Source organism: Rhinichthys klamathensis, unplaced genomic scaffold (genome assembly GCF_029890125.1).
Source record: "Rhinichthys klamathensis goyatoka isolate OS25496 unplaced genomic scaffold, OSU_Roscu_1.1 h1tg000117l_1, whole genome shotgun sequence".
Classification (NCBI taxonomy): domain Eukaryota; kingdom Metazoa; phylum Chordata; class Actinopteri; order Cypriniformes; family Leuciscidae; genus Rhinichthys; species Rhinichthys klamathensis.
The window spans coordinates 466,835-491,221 of NW_026606654.1; the positions used below are offsets into that span (position 1 = coordinate 466,835).

At 37.5% G+C, this 24,387-nt stretch overlaps 3 gene segments (V, D, J or C); all 3 read left to right on the plus strand.

Moving 5' to 3' along the window:
• Positions 1-3,581: 3,581 nt before the first annotated feature.
• On the plus strand, positions 3,582-4,095 carry LOC130088364 (T cell receptor beta variable 29-1-like). The segment is given in 2 exon segments: positions 3,582-3,651; positions 3,740-4,095. Coding segments are annotated over 2 exon segments (405 nt in total).
• A 278-nt stretch (positions 4,096-4,373) lies between these two features.
• LOC130088345 (immunoglobulin kappa variable 4-1-like) lies at positions 4,374-4,990 on the plus strand. The segment is given in 2 exon segments: positions 4,374-4,448; positions 4,551-4,990. Coding segments are annotated over 2 exon segments (399 nt in total).
• Positions 4,991-23,198: 18,208 nt separating this feature from the next.
• Positions 23,199-23,829, plus strand: LOC130088365 (Ig kappa chain V region K-25-like). The segment is given in 2 exon segments: positions 23,199-23,370; positions 23,456-23,829. Coding segments are annotated over 2 exon segments (420 nt in total).
• The last annotated feature ends 558 nt before the right edge of the window (positions 23,830-24,387 follow it).

The window sequence follows — 24,387 nt, forward strand, 5'->3', positions numbered from 1 at the left end:
CATCCAGCCTCACCGTGACATGATGAGGAGCATTATTCTGTTCATTCTGTCACTGGAGCCAAGGTACTCACGATCATATTAGAATAATAACTTCTTGAAATATTCAGAAATATTTATATTTTTCTCTCTGTTTCAAATCCAGGTACCAGTGATGTTTCACAAAGTCCAGGTGTTTTAATGGCAGTGAAGGGGAGTTCTGCTCAAATGAACTGCACACACAAAAAGGATATTACATTCACTCAGATGTACTGGTATCGACAACGGCGAGGACAAACTATGACTCTTATTGTGTTCACAAGTTCTGTGAGCGATCCAGACTATGGAGATTCTGATCCAGTCAAATTCACAGCCAATAAACCAGTTCCCGAGAGAGGATCTCTGACTGTGAACAATGTGGAGTCAGATGATAGTGCCGTGTATCTCGGCTCGGTCACACAGAACAGTGAAGTGAACTTTAACAAGAGTTCATCAAGAACAGCTTCCGCTAATAATGACAGTGATCAACAGGGGGCGATGTGACTCTACAAATCTGGAGCTTGTTCATATAAATTTGCTGTAGTGCAACTGAACTGACTCACATGAACCAGTGCTTATCATGCTTTTCTTTGAACTGGTCACAGGCTTTCAACAGTGAATAGTTTTACTGCATGGGGTCGAATGTCTTAAATCAGAACAAGCCATCAATATTAAATTTATTCATCTTAATTATATTTTTTTCTCTTTAAATGTATTTTTAGAATGTCCACTATGCCACTCACGTACTGTACTTATCTCTGTATACATGTATATATGCTTGTGAGTGTCCCAGAAATGACATCACTTCCTACAAGTGCACTCCTGCATTTCATTTGAAGAATCCTCTCCCAGCACATGAAGCAAACATGACTAGCGTTCTTCGCAGTGTTTATGTTTCTCTAGTTTGCCTCACAGGTAATCCGATCTAATGGAATATTTTTAAACAACTTTATTGTTTCTGCTGCAACAGTCTAACAGAATTTACTGTTTGTATTTTCTCATTACAGCCGTCTGTCTTGGTGAAACTGTTCTCCAGTCTCCCGGTGACTTCATCAAGAATCAAGATGAATCTGCTGTGATCATGTGTGCACACAAAATACAGAACTATGACCGAATATTATGGTACAAACAAAGCCAGAGCACACTAGACTTTAAGTACATTGGATATCTTTTATATGAAAATGAGAACCCCGAGTCTGAATTTGAAAACAAGATCAAAATGAGCGGAGATGGAAGAAATAATGGCACTCTGACTATCAACAGCCTCAGACTGAATGACAGCGCAGTGTATTTCTGTGCAGCATATTACACAGTGTTCACAATCACCTCTGACTCACACAAAAACCTGTGATACCAAAGCTTCAGTCACTGTCACTCTGCACCTGGACACGAGGGCTTTCAGGACACATAATGAAGACAGATGCTTTAGCAGCACGGATCAACCCAGCCAGTCAAAAATATGATCATAACTATCATTATATTGAGTCTGTCAGTGGTTGTTTTAGAATGAGCAGAGTCAGCATTTCTCCAGTACATTTAATGGTGCGACCACAAGGGGGCGCTCACGAGCACCTAACATGACAAATGTGACATACGGCAGTGTTTCCTATTCCTGGAGGCACACCAACAGTACACATTTTGGATGTCTCACTAATCTTTAAAACTCAATTATATTTGTCTGGTCTTGGAGTCTTTACTAATGAGCTGATGAGTTGAATCAGATGTGTTCGATAAGGAAGACTTTGAAACTGTGTAGTGTTGGTGTGCCTCCAGGAACAGGGCTGGGAAACACTGCCCTACGGTCTCGTGGACTTCACGATCATGCGTTAGTGGCGCCATTGTGAGTCCACAAAACCGCAAGTGCATATGAAGTGCCATTTGGTACAGGATCATAACAACCGTTATGCGTCATGAGTCCATTTTACACATGGTTTCTTTGACACAATAGAAGGTGCATTAAAGCAAACATTAGGGTTTTATAATCAGGATATTAAATTAGGAAATTTCTGGCAGGTTTTAATGCACCAATCTTTTTTTACGAACCCTTGAACTTGTCAAATGGGAGAATAGCTACTCTGCGGAGCCTGTTGCACAATCAGAGTAGCATCTGCCTGCAGTCCCGGAGGCTGCATTTTCAGGACCCCACTTCTAGGACCGCATTTCTAGGACCCTAGGTTTTTAGTGACAACGCCACCTACCGAATTAGAGGACCAGCGAAAATGGATGACATTCAGAGTGTGAGTATCAAATGCGAATCAATTTTTATTTGTTTAACTTTAAAAACAATTGTGATGCATTTCATTGGAAAGTTAACGTTGCCAACGTGCTGGTGATTTGCTAAACAGTCTTGAATGCATAGCCATCATATATTAGCCTCTAATGCTGGAAAATGAAATACTACGGTTCATTTAACGGAGCTGTTGCATGATAGGCTAAGCCTGTGTTGACTTACTTACAGCACAATAAACTGTACCATGTTCGTTCTGAAAGCTTGTTAATTACTCATTGTTTTTCCATTTTAATTCAGTTAAAATAATCGTAATGTTTTCACTGTCACGTGCTCACAGTAAGCCTGTTAACGTTACCCACAATACATGTTATGTGTACGTCTCTTCAATTTGACATGGTTTTATAAAGTTGGGACACTTCAGATGTGCACTGGTCACCATGATGGTTTTGAATAGCTTGAAATATGATTGGAATCACTTCGGAAAAAATAATTAAGTGCTACATGTGCAGCGCAAGTCATTTAGGCTACATGAAATTATAATGAAAACGTTATAATTATGTGCTTGCGACATGGCTTTAATGGTGAGACTTTTATTTTTATTTTTTAATCAGTCTCTCAAAATCCTATAAAAATTTGGATTTAGATTTATCTGCCAATATATTGGTTATCGGCTTTCAAATATAAAGTATTATCGGTTATTATCGGTGCATGCCTAATTATGACAGTTGAAGCAATCTCTTTCGCAGTTAAATTTAACATACTGGCATCAAACACAGACTAATGGCCAAGCGAAATCCAAAATTTGTGGACCACCAATACACAACGAGCCACCTGGCACCATTAGCTAGTGTTGTAGTTTCTTGGCCATCATGTTAAAGCTATAAGGGACTCCTTCGAGAGGTAATGAAATATGAATTAAGAGTATACACTCAGCAAATCAGCTGCGGGCTGGTGTTTGCACTTAACTGTTCATATTTCAGGTTTATACAACTTTTCCCCCTGTAACGTGTTATGACCTATGCAACACATTCTCATCCTTTGGCGTCATATATTGACTCCATATGACATTTCGTCGAAATCTTACGCACATGGCATCCTTTAGCGTCAATATAACACACACTGTTATGGGTAGGTTTAGGTCTGGGGTCGGGTTACGGTTATGAGGCCTTGGGATCTGCGTCTCATATTGACGCTAAAGGATGCCATGTGCGTCGGATTTAGACGAAATGTCCAAAGCGTCACATGTATGACGCCTTGGGATGAGAATGGGCTCGACCTATGATGTCATATCCTGTTCAACAACAGCTAGAGTTTGTATCAAAGGCTGGGACTCACTCTCACCCCACCAAAACCCAACATGACTAGGAACATTATTTCATTGATTCTGATACTGTACTGGAGCCAAGGTACCAAAAGCTTTTTTTAAATTATTTCCATAACAGCTGAAACAATAACCTTATATTCTTACCAATTCAATTTAAATTTTTTCCACAGGCACTATGGGAGGAGATGATGTTGTTCAAGAGCCTAAAATTCTTCATGCACTAAAAGGGAGTTCAGCCCAAATCAACTGCACACACAATAAGGGTTCAACCTACAGACAGATGTACTGGTACCGCCAGCGTACAGGAGAGACTATGAGGCTCGTAGTGTTCACTACCTCTTACACCGATCCAGAATATGAAGATTCGGAGAAAAATAAATTTGTGGCCAGTAAAACGGTTCCCGAGAGTGGATCTCTGACTGTGAAGGATTTGCAGCCGGATGACAGCGCCATATATTTCTGTTCAGTGAGTGAAAACACAGTGAACGAAACTCTGGGCAGAGCTGTACAAAAACAGGTGGATTAAAATAAGAGATGAATACTGATCAACAGGGGGCAGTGTGGTTCTTTTGGCCATTTCCAGTCTACTCACATTGCAAAGTAAATGTCTCTGTTTGCACATAGTGATGCTTAAATAATTGATTTTAATGAATGATCATGAACTTCATTAAAGTCCCCCTTCTCTAACAGTGTACAGTTCAACTCATTTTGTTCCCCATTTTATCCCTTTATTTCTCTCAGGTTACACCGGTTAGGATCCGGTATAGCTGACATCACTTCCTCCTGCATGTGGCTTTGATTCACAGCAGAAAAACTCAGTGAAAGAAACCATGATGGACATGTTTGATAGCATATCTCTATCTCTAATGATACTTACAGGTAAAAATAAACAAATATGCACTTGATAATTTACTTCAATATCATACAGGTTGTTTTAGTCTAAACATTACTGTACACAACCGTTTTTTTGTTTCTCCACAGCTGCATGTCTTGGTAAAACTGTGGATCAGACGCCAGATAACCTCATCAAGAATCAAGATGAATCTGCTGTGATCATATGTGCTCACAAAATACCGAGCTATAACCAAATATTATGGTACAAACAAAGTCAGGACACGTCGGGACTCAAGTTAATGGGATACCTTTATTATAAGGCTGAGACTAAAGAGTCTGAATTCACAAACAAGATCAAACTGGAGGGAGATGGAGATAAAAATGGCACTTTGACTATCAACAGCCTCAGACTGAATGACAGCGCAGTGTATTTCTGTGCAGCATATTACACAGTGTTCACAATCACCTCTGACTCATACAAAAACCTCCTCTTTTAAACGGCTTGTTTCTGTGAAATGCATATCTATGTTTCTCCCCACATCTCTGGATTCTGATTCAGTGCCAATTCTCAGCACAATAGGTCTAGTCTTAAAGCAAATATGTTGTTTAAAAAAAAAATCTAAAGGATTTTAGTTCGTGACAGTATTAATTGCTGTTAAGTTTTGATGATGGATAGAACTATGATGAAGTGCAACAATGTTAGAAGAATTTTAGACAGGATAAATTTGAGCCTACAGTGGACTGATCTATGACAGGAAAACATCTGTGTGTGCAGCCTATGGTTGACATCACTTCCTCTTGTGCCTTTACTTCATAGCAGAAGAACTCAGTTTAGTAGAAAGAGCTGGCATGATGAACTTTTTACTTAGCATATATGTATGTCTATTGTGGCTAACAGGTAATAGTACAAATATGATGTTGTGCAAATAGTGATAAACTTTCATGTAAAGGTTATTTATATAATTTTATTTCAAAACATTACTTCTCACTGCAAACAGTATTATCTCTCTCCATGCACAGCGGAAAATCATGCAAAACCGGTTCTCCAGAGTCCCGATGACCTCATGAAGAACCAAGATGAATCGGCTGTTTTCATATGTGCTCACAATATACAAGACTACAACCGAATGCTGTGGTACAAACAGAGTCGAGACACGTCTGGCCTCACGCTGATGGGATACCTTAATTTTAACCAAGAAAACAAAGAACCTAAATTTGAAAACAAGATCAAACTGGAAGGAGATGCAAAGAAAAATGGCACTCTGACTATCAAGAAGCTCACGCTGAATGACAGCGCAGTGTATTTCTGTGCAGCATATTACACACTGATATACACAGCCAAATCTTAATACAAAAAGCTGTTACCTGTTACTGTAACAGGACTCACCACAGCTCTGCCTCACCTGCAAAAGACTCAGGGTTTGATTTGCTGCCAATATTGAGTTGAGATGTTCTGTAGAGTCTTATTTCTAAGAATGTTTGAGTAAATCCAAGTGTGAGTAACAAGGTCCACCACATGTTGACCTCATGCAGTCAATTAAGTTGATACACAAGCCAGGGTTGCCAAAATCGCTACATTTTTCCCCCTAGGGGTTAAAGGTTTGACATATTGCATTATATTTGACTGAAATGCTTGTATTGCGATATTTTATATTGATAAAACTGTGCTAGATGTGAAGTTTTGTGAAGGAAGGGCACTGGTAGGGAGCATTTGAGCTGTGTTTATGATCATAGCGGTTTTCAGTTTGCATTGCAGTGTGACAGTAAAATATGTATTTTAGGTATGGGAATGACATATTTTGAGGTTTGATATTTGGTATGTGGTCATTGGGTTACTTTTGGGCTAGTTTCGTTACGCAGACCTGGCAACCCCGACACAAGTTTTAAACTCAGCATCCCTGAAAGATAGAGGGAGCCATTTCTCTGTTAATACTAAATCATCGAAAAATGTGCATATTTTAATTATATTGTAAGAATTATTATGGCGTGGATAATAAAAAGAGAACCTTTTAATGTTAAACAATATGTTAACTCCTACTTTTCCCTACTGTATACCTCAGCAGCTTGTTGTCAGTTCCCACTGAGATGACATCATTTCCTATTAGAAGTGTCTTCCTGCATTTAATGCACAGCATTGTCCCCAAAAGCATAAAGCAAAGATGACTAGTATTCTTCCAAGTGTTTGTGTTTCTCTAGTGTGCCTCACAGGTGACCATATGGAACCTTTTTAGTTATTAATTGTAATAATTTTTATGATGTGAACTTGTTTATAGACTGATAACATAGATGTATTTTCTCTCGATTACAGCCGTCTGTCTTGGTGAAACTGTTCTCCAGTCTCCTGGTGACCTCATCAAGAACCATGAGGAATCTGCTGTGATCAAATGTGCACACAATATAATGAATTATGAGCGTATTCTTTGGTACAAAAAGGACATGGGCTTTAAGTTCATGGGATACCTTAATCTTGAATATGACAACGCGGAGTCTGAATTTAAAAACAAGATCAAACTGAGCGGAGATGGAAGAAATAATGGCACTTTGACTATCAACAGCCTCAGACTGAATGACAGCGCAGTGTATTTCTGTGCAGCATATTACACAGTGTTCACAATCACCTCTGACTCATACAAAAACCTGTGATACTAAAGCTTCAGCTTATCAGTGGCTGCAAATTCACTGACACTACACCTGGACCTGTGGGGTTTGATTTCGTACCAGTTATAAAACACAGAAGTAAAGTATTCTTGCTTCAATGATGGACATGTAACATGATCGGCAGACTAGGCCTGCTACGACATTAACTGACTACACATTTTAAGGTTTACTTTAACGTAATATTTGGCACAATTTACACCCAAAATTCCATAGTTTATTTTAAATCCAAAGTGATTAATCCCAGAGATGCAACACATTCAAAAATGTATGTAAATAAAGTAAATACTGGCTCAACTTACCCTCTCTCCCCTATTATTTATATATCATTGACATTTTATCAAAGGTTTCAAAAGTATAAATACATTTGAAACCTTTTTTTCATTCTTATTTTTCAGTTCATCATGGTAATTGTTTCTTTGTTCTTGTAAAAATCTGATTCAAGTATTCAGAAACATGCAAACAAACATTTTAACATTTTCATTTTTACACTTCTTTCAGTCTAAATGCATGGCAGGGAATTGTTGTAATCACAAGAGCTGTGGATAGGAGGCGCTGAGGGTCCATACTAGACTAAAGGCATGATCATGTTGCAACGCTAAAAGGGGATGAGGAATTATATCAAACCAAACTTTATTTTTCTTCACTCACAATATTTCTCCAGTCTATATCAACATGATCAGAGTCCTCTTTGTCTCGCTACTTTGGCTTACAGGTAAATATTTGATCATATAAAATATGAGTTTAAAGGGAGTTGTTCAGTAATGCAATGTGCTCTTACACCATTTACTATTGTTGCTTCTTTTCACAGGTTCTGTTGTCAATGGCAGTGTTCAACAAAGTCCCTCAAATCTTATTAAAACCGAGAGAGATTCTGCAGAATTTGTCTGCACACACAGCATCACATCATACACTATGATCTTCTGGTACAAACAAACACGTGGACATGAATTTACATTACTGGGATATATCTGGAATAAAAATTACTTTCCAGAGGACAATTTTAAAACTAAAATCAGTTTGAATGGTGACGGAACCAAGAATGGATCCTTAAAAATCAATAATCTTGCTCTGAGTGACAGTGCGCTGTATTTCTGCGCTGCGAGTTTACACGGTGTGATGTGCAGTCATGACACAATACAAAAACTCTGAAAGCAGCCGAATTATTAACCACTGCAGAGCTTCTGCACCTGCTCAAGAGATCGCTGATGGTTTCCGCTGATGCACACATGCTGGCAGCAGTCGTGTGGTCTGAATATCAATAGGAAAACTTATACAGGTCATATAATGAATTCACATCTTGTTTGATGAGTCCAAATCATGTCAAACATATCAAAACAAAAGAAAAATGTTTTGACACAAAATACAATTAAATCAACACAATTTTTACAGATGCTAACAAATATATTTGGAGTTTCTTCTCGGGTAGAGAGTGTATAGCTGACACAGTCTGTGACATCATTTCCTGCATCTCCTGCATTTAAACTCATAGTTGAGTCGATCAGCAGAGAGAGAGAGACAACATGAGTAATGCTCCTTGTGTCTATGTTTTAGTTCTGCGTCTTGCAGGTAATCATTTGTCAACTAATATTGTTTTGTTAATTCACTGTACCATTGAATTAGCACTGAATTTACTTTTTACAAAGTTTCTGCATTCATATATCTTTCAACAGTCACCATTCTTGGTGAAAGTGTTGTCCAGACTCCTCCTGATCTCCTGAAGAAACAAGATGAATTTGCAGTGATCAAATGTTCACACAAAGTACAAAGCTATGATGTCATACAGTGGTACAAACAAAGCCAGATCATCGTGGACCTTCGGCTCATGGGATACCTGAATAATGAATATGAGAACAAAGAGACTGAATTTAAAGACAAGATCACATTGAATGGAAATGGAAGAAATAATGGCACTCTGACTATCAACAGCCTCAGACTGAATGACAGCGCAGTGTATTTCTGTGCAGCATATTACACAGTGTTCACAATCACCTCTGACTCATTCAAAAACCCTACTGTGATGTACAACGTTATCAGTAACTGTACATTCACCATCACTTTACACCTGAATCTGTGGTTGAGTAAATATAATCATCAAGAAGCAAAATCAGCAGGTTCAACATATGGTAGTATTCTATCAAATATAATTTTCAGAATGAGAGAATGGCATACTGCATCAGAGAACAATATGTGAAATACTAAACATTTTGCAATAATCATTTCAAACAGTAGTATGCTAACATGACCTCTTTATGTTTGTCATATTGTACGCTTGTTTAATTCAGGGGTGTCCCGTTATAATCTGGTATTTATAAGCAAGCAAGTATAGTAGGTACGTAAATAAGTAAAGTACGGTAGCACTTTATTTTACAGTCCTGTTCCGTGTGTACACACTATGTATAGCAATTACAATAACCGGGTTATAAGTACTAACTCTGAACCTAAACCTAACCTTAACCCATGTAGTTACCTTATATTACACAGTACTTTCTTAGGTAAATACACTGTAATACTGTAAAATAAAGTGTAACCTAAAGTACTTACATATTTTTCAAATGTATACTGTGTAAACTGAATTCTGCAAAAGATTGTGAATATGATACATGGGCTCTGTTAATCAAGCAGTCGAGATGTAGTAGTTATTGTAATCATTGGAGGAGCTTTTGATTAATTTATGTGCAAATTATGTTGTACTAAAAGCTTTAAAATATTACTGCATTGCTCAAAAACAATTTAAAAACAAATACATTTAGGGAAAATGTATGGCATTTGCTTCATAAATTAACATGAATTATTTTGTATTCGGTAGAAGAAAGAAGGTCATACAGGTTTGGAATGATATGAGGGTGAGTAAATGATGACAGAATTTACATTTTTAGATGAAATGTCCCTTTATCTGTTTCCAGTCATTCACTTTCCAATTGACTTCCTGTTTGCAACTACATGATAAAAGATTATACAATTGCTGGAACTTGCATCTAAACCGTTTGCACCCACATACAAAAAATTGCTCTTCTGCTGTACTTGTTGGTTTTGAACACAACCCAGAACTTTTTTTTTTTATCGTATGATGTAATGACACACGAGAGACAGTGCTCACACCTCTTCTGTTTAGTGACAGCGAATGAGAGCTGTCACATATTGTGTTGGCTAATCAGAAAAAAAAAAACGTATATTCCTGCTTCAAGTTTGGCATGGTTTTGAAACCAAGTGGCAAGATGAATCCAGTTGTAGTATTTCTGATAATATCCCTTCAGTGGACCTCAGGTAGTTGACAATCTCGATGATAAGTGAGCATTGAAATCATATCTGAATTGCATTTATGTTAACTGTTAAAAACACTTTTGCATGTAAACTATTGCATCCTTCTCTCTCTTTTTCTGCCAGGTTTTGCTGATGTAAATGATATTACACAGTCTCCAAACATAATGTTACCTCTTAAGGAAAATGCCACTCTGACTTGCAGTCACACAAAAGATTCTACTTATAACAGAATGTACTGGTTCATTCAGCATCAAGGACAGACTATGGAGCTCATCGTGTACACAACCAGTTTTGAAATAGTGGAATTTGGAAAGCTCAACAAGGACAAATATGCAGTGAATTATAACTCTGTAGAGAAGGGTTTTCTTACTGTGCTCAATCTGGAGTCTCGTGACAGTGCACTGTATTTGTGTGCCGTGACTGAACACAGTGCGGCAGAATCACTTCACAGATGTACAAAAACTGTCACGAGAACTGATATAACAGATCACACAGACAGGTGGCACTCGTGCACAACATCACAATACAGCCTTATAGAAGGATTAAAGGGGCACTTAGCAACTATTTCAACTTAATAAAAGTCAAGTCAAGTCAAGTCACCTTTATTTATATAGCGCTTTTTACAATACAGATTGTATCAAAGCGCTTCACAGTGATAACATGAAAATAATATAACAAAGTTTGTTTCTAAAAGAAAATTGCGTCAACGTCCACCTTAAGTAAGGCAGATCAATAATATTATTAGGGATGCACCGAATCCAGGATTCGGATTCGGCCGAATATTGGGCTTTTTAACGGGGTTCGGTTTCTGCCGAACCTCATAATTTTTTTCCACCGAACCGAACCCTAGGCTTGCACTACGCGCGCTACATCGAAGTCACCGATCAGTGAATGACATCCAAGTACCGCGTGAACGAATAGAGAGCAGACGGCTCCTTATGCTTTTGAATTGCTCTCGCGGTACTTTGATGTCATAAACTGATCTGTCTGTGCAGCGCCGGTTCAAGTCGAACAAGCCTGTAGTGTAACGCGTTGAGTCAGGAAGAAAAATAGGGATAGCTCACAGCTAAAGTTATTGCAGAGGCCAGACAGACTCACGGAGGCGATTGGCATCTCACAACTCGCACTTTATTCCACAATCGAACTTGTGTAACTGTCTGTCACACGTTCTACGTTCCACAGCGTTACTTAACAAAATAAGGTAAAAATGAGCATCAAACAGAAATAACCCGCACACATGGGCATGTGTTCGAGGCGCACGGCACATACAATACGGACTGCAGACAGTTCAACAGGAGCGCGCAGTTCTTAAAGGGGCCACACCTTATTTCCACTCGTCGTTACAGTAGGTGCACCGTTCGAATGCAGTAGGCTGTGAGAAAGTGAAAATGGAACTCGTGAGCAGAAAAAGTGTTGTTTGGCAGTACTTTCAGTGAAAAGAAGGCAATTCAAGTCGAGCTACATGTTCAATTTGCAATGCCGATTTATCTCATGGTGGCAAGGACTCTAAACAATAGGCTACACAACATCGCCGCTGTTAAAATGCATAATGTTGCTTATTCTTTTTTTTTTTACAGTTATAAAAGTAAAAGTAGTGTTTATTATTTACAGTAATAAAATAAAATGAAAAATCCACTTTGTTTACTTCATTAATGTGTTTACTGTGTTAATGGACTGAGGATGAGAGTAGGATTCGGTATTCGGTTTCGGATTCGGCAGAATCTTAACCAGTGGATTCGGTATTCGGCCGAACCCCACAAATCTGGATTCGGTGCATCCCTAAATATTATTGAATATTAAATGTCCCCAACTAAGCAAGCCAAAAGCCAAGGCAACAGTGGCAAGGAACCAAAACTCCATCAGGTGACAGAATGGAGAAAAAAACCTTGGGAGAAACCAGACTCAGTCGGGTTCTAAAACCGTTTAGAAATCATTTGAATGGTTCAATAACCTGTTCTGGAGAGAATGGTGACTTTCCCCGCTCCCCCCAGCGTTCCCAGGCGGAAAACAAACCTTGCAACATGGGGACTAACGTCCCGGTAAGTTGGAAATAGAAGTCTTGTGAGAAGCGAAAAAGCACATGAGCAGCGGTAGAAAGCGGGAGGAAGGTGCCGCAAGTGAGTTTTTCTATGACAGTGTTGTGAAAATATACACCGCACAGCTGTAGGGGGAGCTGATGAGAAAACATGCGACAACAAAAATGAAAATCAGTGAAGAAATTACTAGAGTTGCCAAGTGCCCCTTTAAGATCCTGATGTATTTCTGAATGACATCAACAATTTTTCTAAAAAAGTTTCAATCTTTTTCAGCACATTCTTTTTTTTTTGACACATTCTATGTCAAAAACCAACCAAATTAATAGCAAAATCTGAATACATTTTGTTTACAACATGCCTCACAGGTTGTTGTGATTTTGGTGAACGTGATTTCACCAAGTACAACATGTTCCCGGAACAGCATCCCTGTTGATCCTAGAGCAACATTCCAATAAACCAATCAGATTAGAGGGAAAGTTTTTTAGTTAATGTCAAGTTTAGGCTTACAACAAGGGTTAGGGGCTTCCACAGCATTCTTATTCACCTATCATTTCCCTCTGATTTTAAGATGAGATAGGTAGGGTTAGGTTTAGGGGTAAGGATGGGGTTAGGGCTATGTTTTTGGACAGGAATGTTGTTCCAGGATCAATAGATGTGTGACCTGTGATTTTACCAAGTGCAACATGTTCCTGGATCAACGATCAACATCTTTGTTGATCCTGGAACAACATTAAAAATCAACCAATCAGATTTGAGGGACAAGTTTACGGTTTATGTCACGTTTAGGCTTTCAACCAGAGTCAGGTGCTTCTACATCAGTGCTATTCACCTATCATTTCCCTCTGATTTTAGGGATAAGTTATGGGTAGAGATATGGTTAGGACTAAATTTTTGGTCAGGAATGTTGTTCAAGGATCAACAAAATATGTTGATTCATGAATGTCTTACTTGGCAAAACCAGAGGCAGAACAAGAATTGTGTAGAAGCCTTTAACCTTTGAGGTAAACCTAAAATTTACATTAACCCCTCAAATCTGATTGGTTGATTGGAATGTTGTTCCAGGATCAACTTTTACGGACTGCACATTGACAATACGTCATTCATTAATTTCATAAATCATCACAATATTGCTATGGTATACCTGTTAACACTTTTCACACCATTATCAAATACGAGACACATGAGAACCAATGCCATTTGACATCATTGCCATCAATTCTGGTGCAACAAGTCATGAATTTAAAATATGCACAAGTTCAAACAAGAATTAAGAGCTACGATAGAAACGGAAAACTATCAGCAAATAAAAACGTTTCAGTGTTTTCCTTACTCAAAGCTATGCTGTATTGGCTTCAGACGACCTTTTTTCCCCTAAGTGCTTTCATATGGCAGCATGAACAAGCTTATACAGACTTGGAGTAATTCAAAAAATAATTTTAAACTATTCTTTAGAAATCCAGCTTATGTAGCAAAGCTGAAATATGACTCACGAACAGCAGGAGGTGGTGTTAACCATGACTCGTGTGAACACAACCTTTCTTGTACTAACTTAACCTACTATTACACTCAAAACGAGTGTGTGTTCTCTCTAAGGTAATGAGAGGAAGGTGATGGTGAAGGTTTGTCCACACACACACACGCATCTCTTTTCTGAACATGATCAGGACTCTCGTCAGCGTTGCTTTTCTCATCTGTCTCTCAGGTACAAAATATTTGACTATTCTCATCCTTCACATTGTTAATGAAGTTATGGTATCACCATTAATTATTAGAAAACATCATATAAATAAATGATTATTCAATAAATCAAGAGGCTAAATGAATAAACCGAACTGCATTAAGTTATTTATATATTTTCACTTTTTTTTTTTTTTTTTTTTTTTTTTTACAGATATTTCAAATAGTCAAGATGTCCATCAGACTCAAACGGATCTGATCAAATTCCCTGGACAATCAGAAGAGCTCCACTGTTCTCATAGTTCATCTTACAATGTCATGCTCTGGTACAAACAAACACGTGGCAGAAGTTTGGAGTTGCTTGGATATCTTGTGGGTACCAGTGAAACAGTTGAGGATAAATTCAAAAAGAAAATCAATTTGGACGGCAATGCAAATAAAAACAGCGTTTTAAAACTACAGAGTCTTTCTTCTGAGGACAGTGCAGTGTACTTCTGCGCTGCTAGTACACACAGTGCTGTGGGTTCCCTTCCTTCTCTGCAAAAACCCAGCTGTATTAATAACATGACATTACAATGAGTGGAAACCGGAGCTTTCTAGCTTCAAAAACAGTGCAAAATCACTAAAAGTGCTCCATAAAGCTGCTGTGTGGTTGTATGGCTTCAGAATATGTGTGATGGACAGCCTGAAATTTATTTTTATTTTACCGTTTGGGAGCTTAACGTGTTTTTCCCAATAAAAAATAAAATAAATTAATGCGAGCATGAGATTTATATGAAATAATTCAATTAAATTTCTAATCTGAAAGGGGGGGGGGGGGGACACACACCTGATGTTGTAGTTGTCATAGTGAACAACAGAGGGAGTACCGTACATGTACCTTACATGTGAATCCAGTATGACATACTCTGTACAAGATTGAAACATTTCTTAAATCTCATATCTCATTCATTTGGCATTGGCAACAGCACACAACATCACTCTGTTCAGCATACAATGCTCTTAAGGCAAATTAACTTATAAGCCCTCAAACATGTGTCAAGTTATGATCAAATTAACTTTTGCAACCTGTATATGTTCTTCACTCTGGATTCAGGGTATGTGTATTTCTTTTATATAAAATCTGTTCACTAATATGATATCAGCTGGTGAACTCCAAACCCATTATGTACAGATGAAATTCATTATCACCACTTAAACTGCCTCAATCGTTTTGTTTTTGTAGGTTCCTCTCTCAGTGATAAAGTTCACCAGAATCCTCATGAAATGCTAGTGAATGTCCTGGAGTCTCCAGCGCTGCACTGCTCTCACGGCATCTCAAGCTATAATCGTATCCTGTGGTACAGACAAACCCAGGACAGACAGCTAGTCTTTTTGGGATATCTCCTTGGTTCAGTGCCTCAGTTAGAGACTGCAGTCAAAAACAAATTGGCTCTAGACGGAAATGGAAATGATAATGGCAAATTAACCATAAAAAACCTTGAGTTTAATGATACTGGCACATATTTCTGCGCAGCATCTCCACAGTGCCACACATGTGCTGTATCACCGCTACAAAAACCTGCTGACAGGCTACATTTGCCCACATTAAATTGTAGTTATGATTTAATCTGACAATGTGGTTTACCGTACAAACATCTGCAATAGTTCAGCTAACACAAGATACAGTAGTTTTGCTAATGTTCTCCGAACGTTCAAAATGTCCCTTTTTAAAAAGGTTTTTTTCTTGGTTATGCAAAAGTTAAGGGAACATTTAATTTCGCAAATGTTATGGGATTGCTACTTTTGAATGCTCTCTGAACATTATAAAACAAGTAGTAACATATAGTAAAAATGTTATGCCGGGTTTAGACAACACGATATCAGCACGAAACAATCCATTTGACAAAGGGTTCATAATCTGACACAGTGACTATCATAACAGAGTCAACAGACACAAATATTGTGTAGTCTGAACATTATTAAACACCAGAATTCTATTACTGTTACCGAAAGCATGTTTGTTCTTATACTACAGGGCTGTTGAATGCTTGATTCTGATTGGTTGAGAACGTTCTAAGGTGTGCAATTATTTTCAGGGAAACGCACGGCTAAAGTAGTTCCAGGCAGGTTTGACCGCATTACAGTTCCATATCACTGCACGTAGTTAACTGTAATAACGGAAAATAGGATACAATTCATAACAAGAAAAAAAAAAACATGCAGCCCCATGCGCTCGATTCGATGTCTAACTTCACAATCAATGGACACATACAGTTTAATTTTAATAAATAAAGTATGTAGTCCTATCTATAGGCTAAATAGAAAATTAAATTGAATAGGCTATATAAATAAATTGATAGTCGATCCTGCTGGGTTTTCGTAATTATTCCAGATAATATAACAAAAAAATAATTATTGATAGGCCTACTTGTTAAAAGGGCTTTGTGTGTTTCATTTATTGGGTTATCTGCTGGCAATTATAGAAAACAAGAATGAACTAATTAATTAAAACAAATTTAATTAATAAATAATAATATTGACTCACATGCTTTTCTGTCTCATTATAGCAACATTATTGCTCTCTCTCTCTCTCTCTCTCTCTCTCTCTCTCTCTCTCTCTCTCTCTCTCTCTCTCTCTCTCTCTCTCTCTCTCTCTCTCTCTCTCTCTCTCTCTCTCTCTCTCTCTCTCTCTCTCTCTCTCTCTCTCTCTCTCTCTCTCTCTCTCTCTCTCTCTCTCTCATCTCTCTCTCTCTCTCTCTCTCTCTCTAATAACGGCATTAATAACTGCATAAAGCCGGGACACACTGACTAAGGCCAGTTATGAATGTAATTTGATACTTATGACTGATCATGCCCAAACGCGTGTTCAGCGCGTTCAATCTGTTCACAGTCGGTGTTTAAGACCTGCTACAGTCGATGGAAACAGTCAGTCTTCGAATGTTTCAGCGAGTCGTAAGTGTGTCCCCATCATTAGTCTGATATCAGTGGCTCAAACCTCCGTTACTAACTCTAAAATGACGTTTTGGAATTAGCAACGGAGGCATGGGATTAGATGCGTAAGAAATTAGTCCTACATACAAGAGCGTTTTAATGACAAAAACTTGACAAACGTCTTGAAATGCATCATCTGAAGAATGTTTTGAGGTGTGGTAACTGTAGCATAAGCGGAATAATTGACTTCAGGCCGTTGAATTATTAGAAAAACTCCGCTTCGCGTCGTGACCGCATTACCACCTCGGGTGTGCATTATTTTTCTAATAATTCAATGGCCTGTCGTCAATTATTCCTTACATAACTTTGAGAGAACCTTGCCAGAATGTTGAAGTTCTGAGAATGTTCCCTGTTTAGCTGGGAGGTCTGATGTCATATCCTGTGTCTTTTACCTCAAATGACTTCAGTTCCGACTCTCACTCGAGGCTCATTCAACATGACACAAGTTTTGGTTGTGGTTATTGCCTCTGTGTTCTGGCAAACAGGTAATTTAGCGCCCATCAGTAGTATAAATATTTTAAAAAAGTTGACATTAATCATAATTATTACATACTTTCCTTTTGTCCAGGACCTGCTAGTAGCAGTAAAGTTCACCAAGAACCTCCTGATCTACTACTGAATCTTAATGGCACATTGGATCTCAAGTGCAGCCACGGCAGTGATGACTATGTCAGTATATTGTGGTATCAGAAGCTGATTGGTGCTTCAGATTTTAAACTCATTGGATTTCTCTATTATAAATCACCAACTATTGAGAAAGAATTTACAGAGCTCTTTAATGTGAGTGGGGACGGAGAAAAGGAAGCATATCTTCAATCTATAAAATTAAGGCAAACTCAAGACAATGGCATGTACTTCTGTGCTGCACGAGCACAGTACTAAAAATGAACATCGAGCCCCACAAAAACCCTCTGACATCTCACCTGTTACACAGCATCCTTACACATTTGCAAAGATCAAAATCAAAAAAAAAAAAAATCAAACAGCTTTAATTGAACGCATCAGCTTTGTTTTCTGTCAGCTGGGGGCAGTGTGTCTTCACACACTTGTTTTCTCCATGGCATTCTGTAAGTCTATACACTTGATGAATCCACATCAGACCCGTCACTACAACTAAAGCACCCACTATAAACTCATAATGTTCCTGAAACTCGTTATATATATACGTTTGGCTTCATTGGTCCCAGGTAACGTTGATTCTTTTTGGTTGTGTTTTTTAATGCCATAATATTCCTCATAATTATACAACCTGAAGTTTGTAATTGTGATTTCTGTTCTTTCCACAGGTGAAAATGTGGACATGACTGTTCACCAGAAACCTCAGGATCTGATAATAAATGATGGAGAATCTTATGACATTAAGTGCTTCCATAAAATCCCAAACTATGACCGCCTGCTGTGGTACAAGCAATCCAAGAGCAAAGAGTTAACATTCATGGGAAATCTTATAGGTGACACTGGATACCCAGAAAGAGCTTTCGAGAGCAAAATTAAAATAGAGGGTGATTCCAATAAGTTTCATGGCTCTTTAACTTTAATGAGTCCTACATCAGAGAGTAGTGCTGTTTATTTCTGTGGAGCCTATTACACAGTAACACCAAATCTGTTCCTCCCATACAAAAACCTATCGCTAAGAATTATTGTTGGTCTCACACCTGTGATAAACCACTGCTAGATACATTATAACTCTGTTCAAAAACCTATGAGTTGCCTTACTTACAAAAGCATCCTAATTCAAACTGAATTTTAACACTCTATGATGATTTCATGTGAACTCACAACTGATTCTCACAGTGTTGCTAAGCTAATAACACAATCCTCTAATAAGCAATACAACAGTATACACAAATATTGGATCAAATAGTCTACATTTCAGTAAACAGTTTTTAAAAGTACCATTTGTGTAGAACATTCACAAAGAATGCAGAATGTATTGCAAACATTCACTTTATATTAGGTGTCTTTAACTACTGTGTACAAAAAATAGGTACAATGTACTTATTGTGTTCATGTTGTATTGCCAAACACTTTTGCTGTTATTGAGGATGACCGGTAAGTTTAGCGACAGGTTTGATGGTATGGTTGGGTTTAAAGGCAGTGTTACGCATCACAAGTAACGCGAGTTACGTAATCAGATTACTTTTTTCAAGTAATTAGTAAAGTTACACATTACTTTTAAATTTACAACAAAATATCTGAGTTTCTTTTTCAAAAAAGTAACGCAAGTTACTTTGTTAGTAGTGCATAGTAGCTAAAGACACTTAATATAAAGTGAGACCATCTAAAGAACCTTTCATCACTATAAAGAACATTTGTGTTGGAAAGAATCCATTAATGTTAAAGGTTCTCCATGGAATTCTTTTTCAATTAGCTTATTGCAGTGCATTATGGGATTCTTCACGACGGGTATATTCAGCCCGTTCTCATCCTTTGGCGTCATACATGTGACGCTTTGTACATTTCGTTGAAATCTTACGCACATGGCATCCTTTAGCGTCAATATGAGACGCAGAACCCAAGGCGTCATAACCGTAACCCTACCCCAGACCTAAACCTACCCATAACAGTGCGTGTTATATTGACGCTAAAGGATGCCATGTGAGTAAGATTTCGACGAAATGTCACATGGCGTCACCTATATGATGCCAAAGGATGAGAATGCGTTATAATATTATATGATGCTAACTTAGAATTAGGCAACTACTCAACATAGTGACACACCAAATGATGTTAAATATCGTGACAAGAAGGAGAATTCGTTAAACCACAGTAAATGTCCAAGAGTAGCTGTGTAAGACTGCTTTGAGCATTGAAACATAGCCTACTTTTTTTAAAAATCATGTCAAGTCAAGTCATCTTCATTTATATAGCGCTTTTAACAATGTAGATTGTTTCAAAGGAGCTTTACAGAGATAAACATACAATTTACGGTAACAGAGATTGTTTTGGCTTTATAGCAATTTTTGAATAATGTTATTTCCAGCTAAAGTTAGTTTTGATTGATTCACTTCCAGCAAAATTATCATTTGTTATCAAATTAGGCTAAGACGACGGCGTTCTCTCTAAACAGACTTTAAACGCGAACCTGAGACCGGATGGCGTTCACATTAAGAATTGATTCTATAGTTATATTCGTTTGAATATATGTGCGCAGGTTTGTAATTTTGCTACAAACCATGCCTAAAAAACGACTTGTCTTGCCTATACATTAGATAAAGAATTTTGTTTTATTTTATCACTTCGGGGTACGCGAACCGGATTTTCAACAACGCTTTCATCACTTTGTCTCCTGCTTTCTGCTCTTAACTTTGCCTAATTTAAGGAAGACTTTTAGTTAATGCAATTTTGGTTAGCAGACAAAATACACTTTTGGTAACTGGTTTTAAGTATCAGACAAAACTCTAATACAGTTTCAGATAGCAGGATGTCTTCTGACGGGATCTGGTAAAGAGACTGGATCCAATATTCCTAGCGTGGAGATTCGATCTGACAGTTTTGGCGTAATCGGCAGGACGTCAGCTCCATCTAACACATAGCAAAATTTTACACAAAGCCTAAAGGAATACATCAGCAAATGTGACAAACACTCCTACAGAATATAAGCTTCCACGGGAGACATGCATGCTTTCATTTCTTGCCTTCTCAACTCCATTTAGCAGCTAGATTAGATCAGTTCTTGTTTTTGAAGGAGGGACTAATCTTTTCCACCATTAAATGTTCAATCCACTAGATGTCCTCACATGCAACTATAGCAGATGAGCTTCTTTACAACACTTTCTTTACAAAATGTTTGGTTTGCTGCTTTTGCTCTTGCTTCTTCCAGTTGGTAGGCTAAAAAAATTATTTAACTTAAATGTGTCAGTAATGTGAAAATAAAGTGATGTAAAAATTTAAGTTTATTAAAATATCTGGTTTTAAATTAGTGTTTTTGGAATAATTTAGACTGATTGTTTTCATTAAAATTCTCACAAATTAATTATTTTACAGATTTGGGATTAAAGCAATCATCTGATCTCTTTGTATCCAAGGATCTCAATGTGACTATATCGTGTTCCCAGATTGGAACATCACACAACAGCATGTACTGGTTCAGACAAACATCCACTGGGCCACTGGAGCAGATAGTGTATTTCTATGTTAATTCAGAGACCTGGGAAAAGAGTTTTGACCAGCGAGCATCCGCTGTGAGGAATGGGGCATCTTTAGACCTGACTCTTATTAAAGTACAGATCTCTGACAGTGGCATTTACTTCTGTGCAAAGCAGGATGCACAGCACTATAGACCAATATATAAGTTCAACAAAAACATGCAGTCCTTCCCCTGCAGATTAACATCTAACACCTGCTCATCTGCTGGTACTACATGCAGGGATGAGTACGTATTGCATACATTTGTAATGTATTATTATTTTAGTTTACACACAGAATTGAATCTTTTCCACATGAGAAATGCATTCAGTAAATATATAGCTTAAAAGTGATATAATTGGCTTAAAAAACTGTTTTATTCTGCATGGAGTGATTCATGAACTTGTTAAAATCATATGATGAGCTGTAATATTACTTACGTTTTTTGGTCAGATTTGTTTAATTTTGGTCCATTTAGCCTACACCGGGTCTGATTTAAATAAACTTTTTTTTCTTCTTTTTTTTTGCGTGCTCAATCTCACACGTAATTTCTCAATTCTCAGTATGGCAGACACCAGCAAACCAAAGCATATTTTCTGCCAATTAACTGGTAATATATGATTTTTTTTTACACAAACTAGCTGTTTTTGAGTCGTTTAGAGTCGATTTGTTGAAATAACCAGTAGGGGTCTCCTTTGAGCCTAAAATAAAAGTTTCTTTTTTTTAAGGGGTTCATTCACACACCCTGTTCAGACCCTCACACACTGTTGTTCATTCATGTCACTCCTCCAGCACTGAATCAAAATGGCATTTATAGCGTGCTTCATTCATTTAACAACACTGCTATTCTGGGTCTCAGGTAAACTATTACTTTATTTGGTCCTACTGTTTATGTTTTTCTTACTCATTTTAACTACTCTATTGTCTGTTTTAAACAGGAGAATCATTAAGTGACAAAGTTCACCAGACTCCAACGCATCTGATAACAAACGCTGAGAACACATTTCAGCTCAGCTGTTCTCACACCATTAAAGACTATAACCTGATATTATGGTATGAGCAGCTGAAGGGTGAAACTGCTCTAAATCTCATTGGATATGTTTATTACAAGAGTCCAACCATTGAAAGTAAATACACAAATCAGTTCAAGATTGCAGGAGATGGTGCAACAGACTCTACTCTTGATTACACGTTAGAAAAGAAACTTGTTGAGAGTACTGCAATATATTACTGGTGCTGCCAGCAAAGCACAGTGATAGAGACCCTTTCATCACTATACAGAAACCTTCGGTTAAACTTCACCACAAAATCATTAGCACCTGAATACACCCACAAAATATCATTTTCATGCAATGCACCCATATCAAGTTTCTTCATTGAGATAAAATATTATTAATAATAAAAAAAATCATAAACATAAGTTTATATAAAGATTAAAGGCATAATGGTCAACTCTATTATTAAGGTAGATTATTTTAGCCAAAAGGTTGAGCTGTGTTCTCAAGGCAAGGGTCTATTTCATACATTTTAAGTTGTGGAAATGTATCACATTTTTTTATTAGGTTAAACTTAAATGTTGTAATTTTATACTTTTTTTAGTTAAAATTTTTACTGGAGCAATTCACAATATTTCATGGGCAATAACTGTGGAAATGTTGTTCTATAAAAAGTGTTGTTCTGTTCCTCACACAATCCATAATTTATATGTATAGCATATGGGTCATTATCAATTAGGAGTGTGTGTGTGTGTGTGTGTGTAATAAGCAGTGTGTGTGTGTGTGTGTGTGTGTGTGTGTGTGTGTGTGCCCTACTTAAATATTATTTTCTATTTTGCCATTTTTGGAACTCAACAACCTCACTCCCAATACCCTTTTGTTGTATGGAAAAGCAAAACCTGCAAAATATCTTTGTTGTGTCACACATAAAAAAAAAAAATGTAACAGGTCTGGATGGAACAACGCGAATGCAAGTAAATGAATCTTTTGGTGAATTTGAAAGAGCTATGACATGCCTACTTTTCAATAGGTGGAGCTGTACTACAACACATTCACTATAGAGAGTAATGCCACCTCTGAAATGCGAAAATTCACAGCATCTCAGTTTTGAAATGTTTTACAGTGCCATTGCTGGACTAATGTGTTCACATTATCTTTCAGATTGAGCTTTTCTCCTGCTACAGAGTGTCAACATGAGATTTGTCATTATAGTTACTGTCGTATTGATCACTTTCTCAGGTAGGACTCTGTCTATATTTATATAAAGTAATTCCACTTTTTCTCCATTCTATTTTTTTCATGAATATGTTCTACTTTTTCACAGGATTTTCTCATAGTAACAAAGTCGACCAGTCTCCACCTGATGTGATTCAGAGACCAGGAAAATCTGCAAAGATCCGGTGTCAACACAGTGTGAACAATTACAATCAAATCAACTGGTACAGACACATCCAGGGCCAAGAGTTCACATTCATGGGATACTTGCTTCTAAAAGGACCAAACTCAGAAAAAGAGTTCACTAAAAAAATAGAAATGTCTGGGGATGGACAGAACGATGGATCATTGACCATTACAAGTCTCTCGTCTAATGACAGCGCAGTGTATTTCTGTGCTGCATATTACACCGTGTTTCAGATCCCTGCAGTTCATTACAAAAACATCTCTATGATTCTGCTATTAGGAAAGCGAAAAACATGAAAAGTTTAATAACCTTATTCGCACCTGCTCCTGTGGTTTACTGTATTTGAGACTCTGTCAGTTAGAAAACAATAATCAACCAGAGGTGGCTGTCACTTGTTTATACAGTATATTTAATTTAACACCATGACAATGAAAGAAACCCCAAGACTTCATGTTTATTTTCACTTCTCATGTTTTGAATCCCTTTACATTAGTTATGTACTTACTGTCCAAACATCCAAACATTTACTCAGAGCGATTCATTGAAGGTATTCATAGTCATTGGAGAGTTTAACAACCCGATCACACTAAATGCGTCTCTATAGCACGCAGTGTGTTTATCGTGCAATTTATACGCGAAAATGAGTTTTTATGTGCAGAGGATACGCATGGGTTGGTTAGGGTTTAGTAGTGGTGTGTTTGGGTAGACTTAGTGGTGTGGGGTGCGTGTGTATTACACGCAAATGAACTGCGTATGAAATGCACGCGAAAACTGCGTATCAAATGCACGTAAAAACTAATTTTCGCGTATAAATTGCACGATAAAACACAATGCGTGCTATAGAGACGCATTTA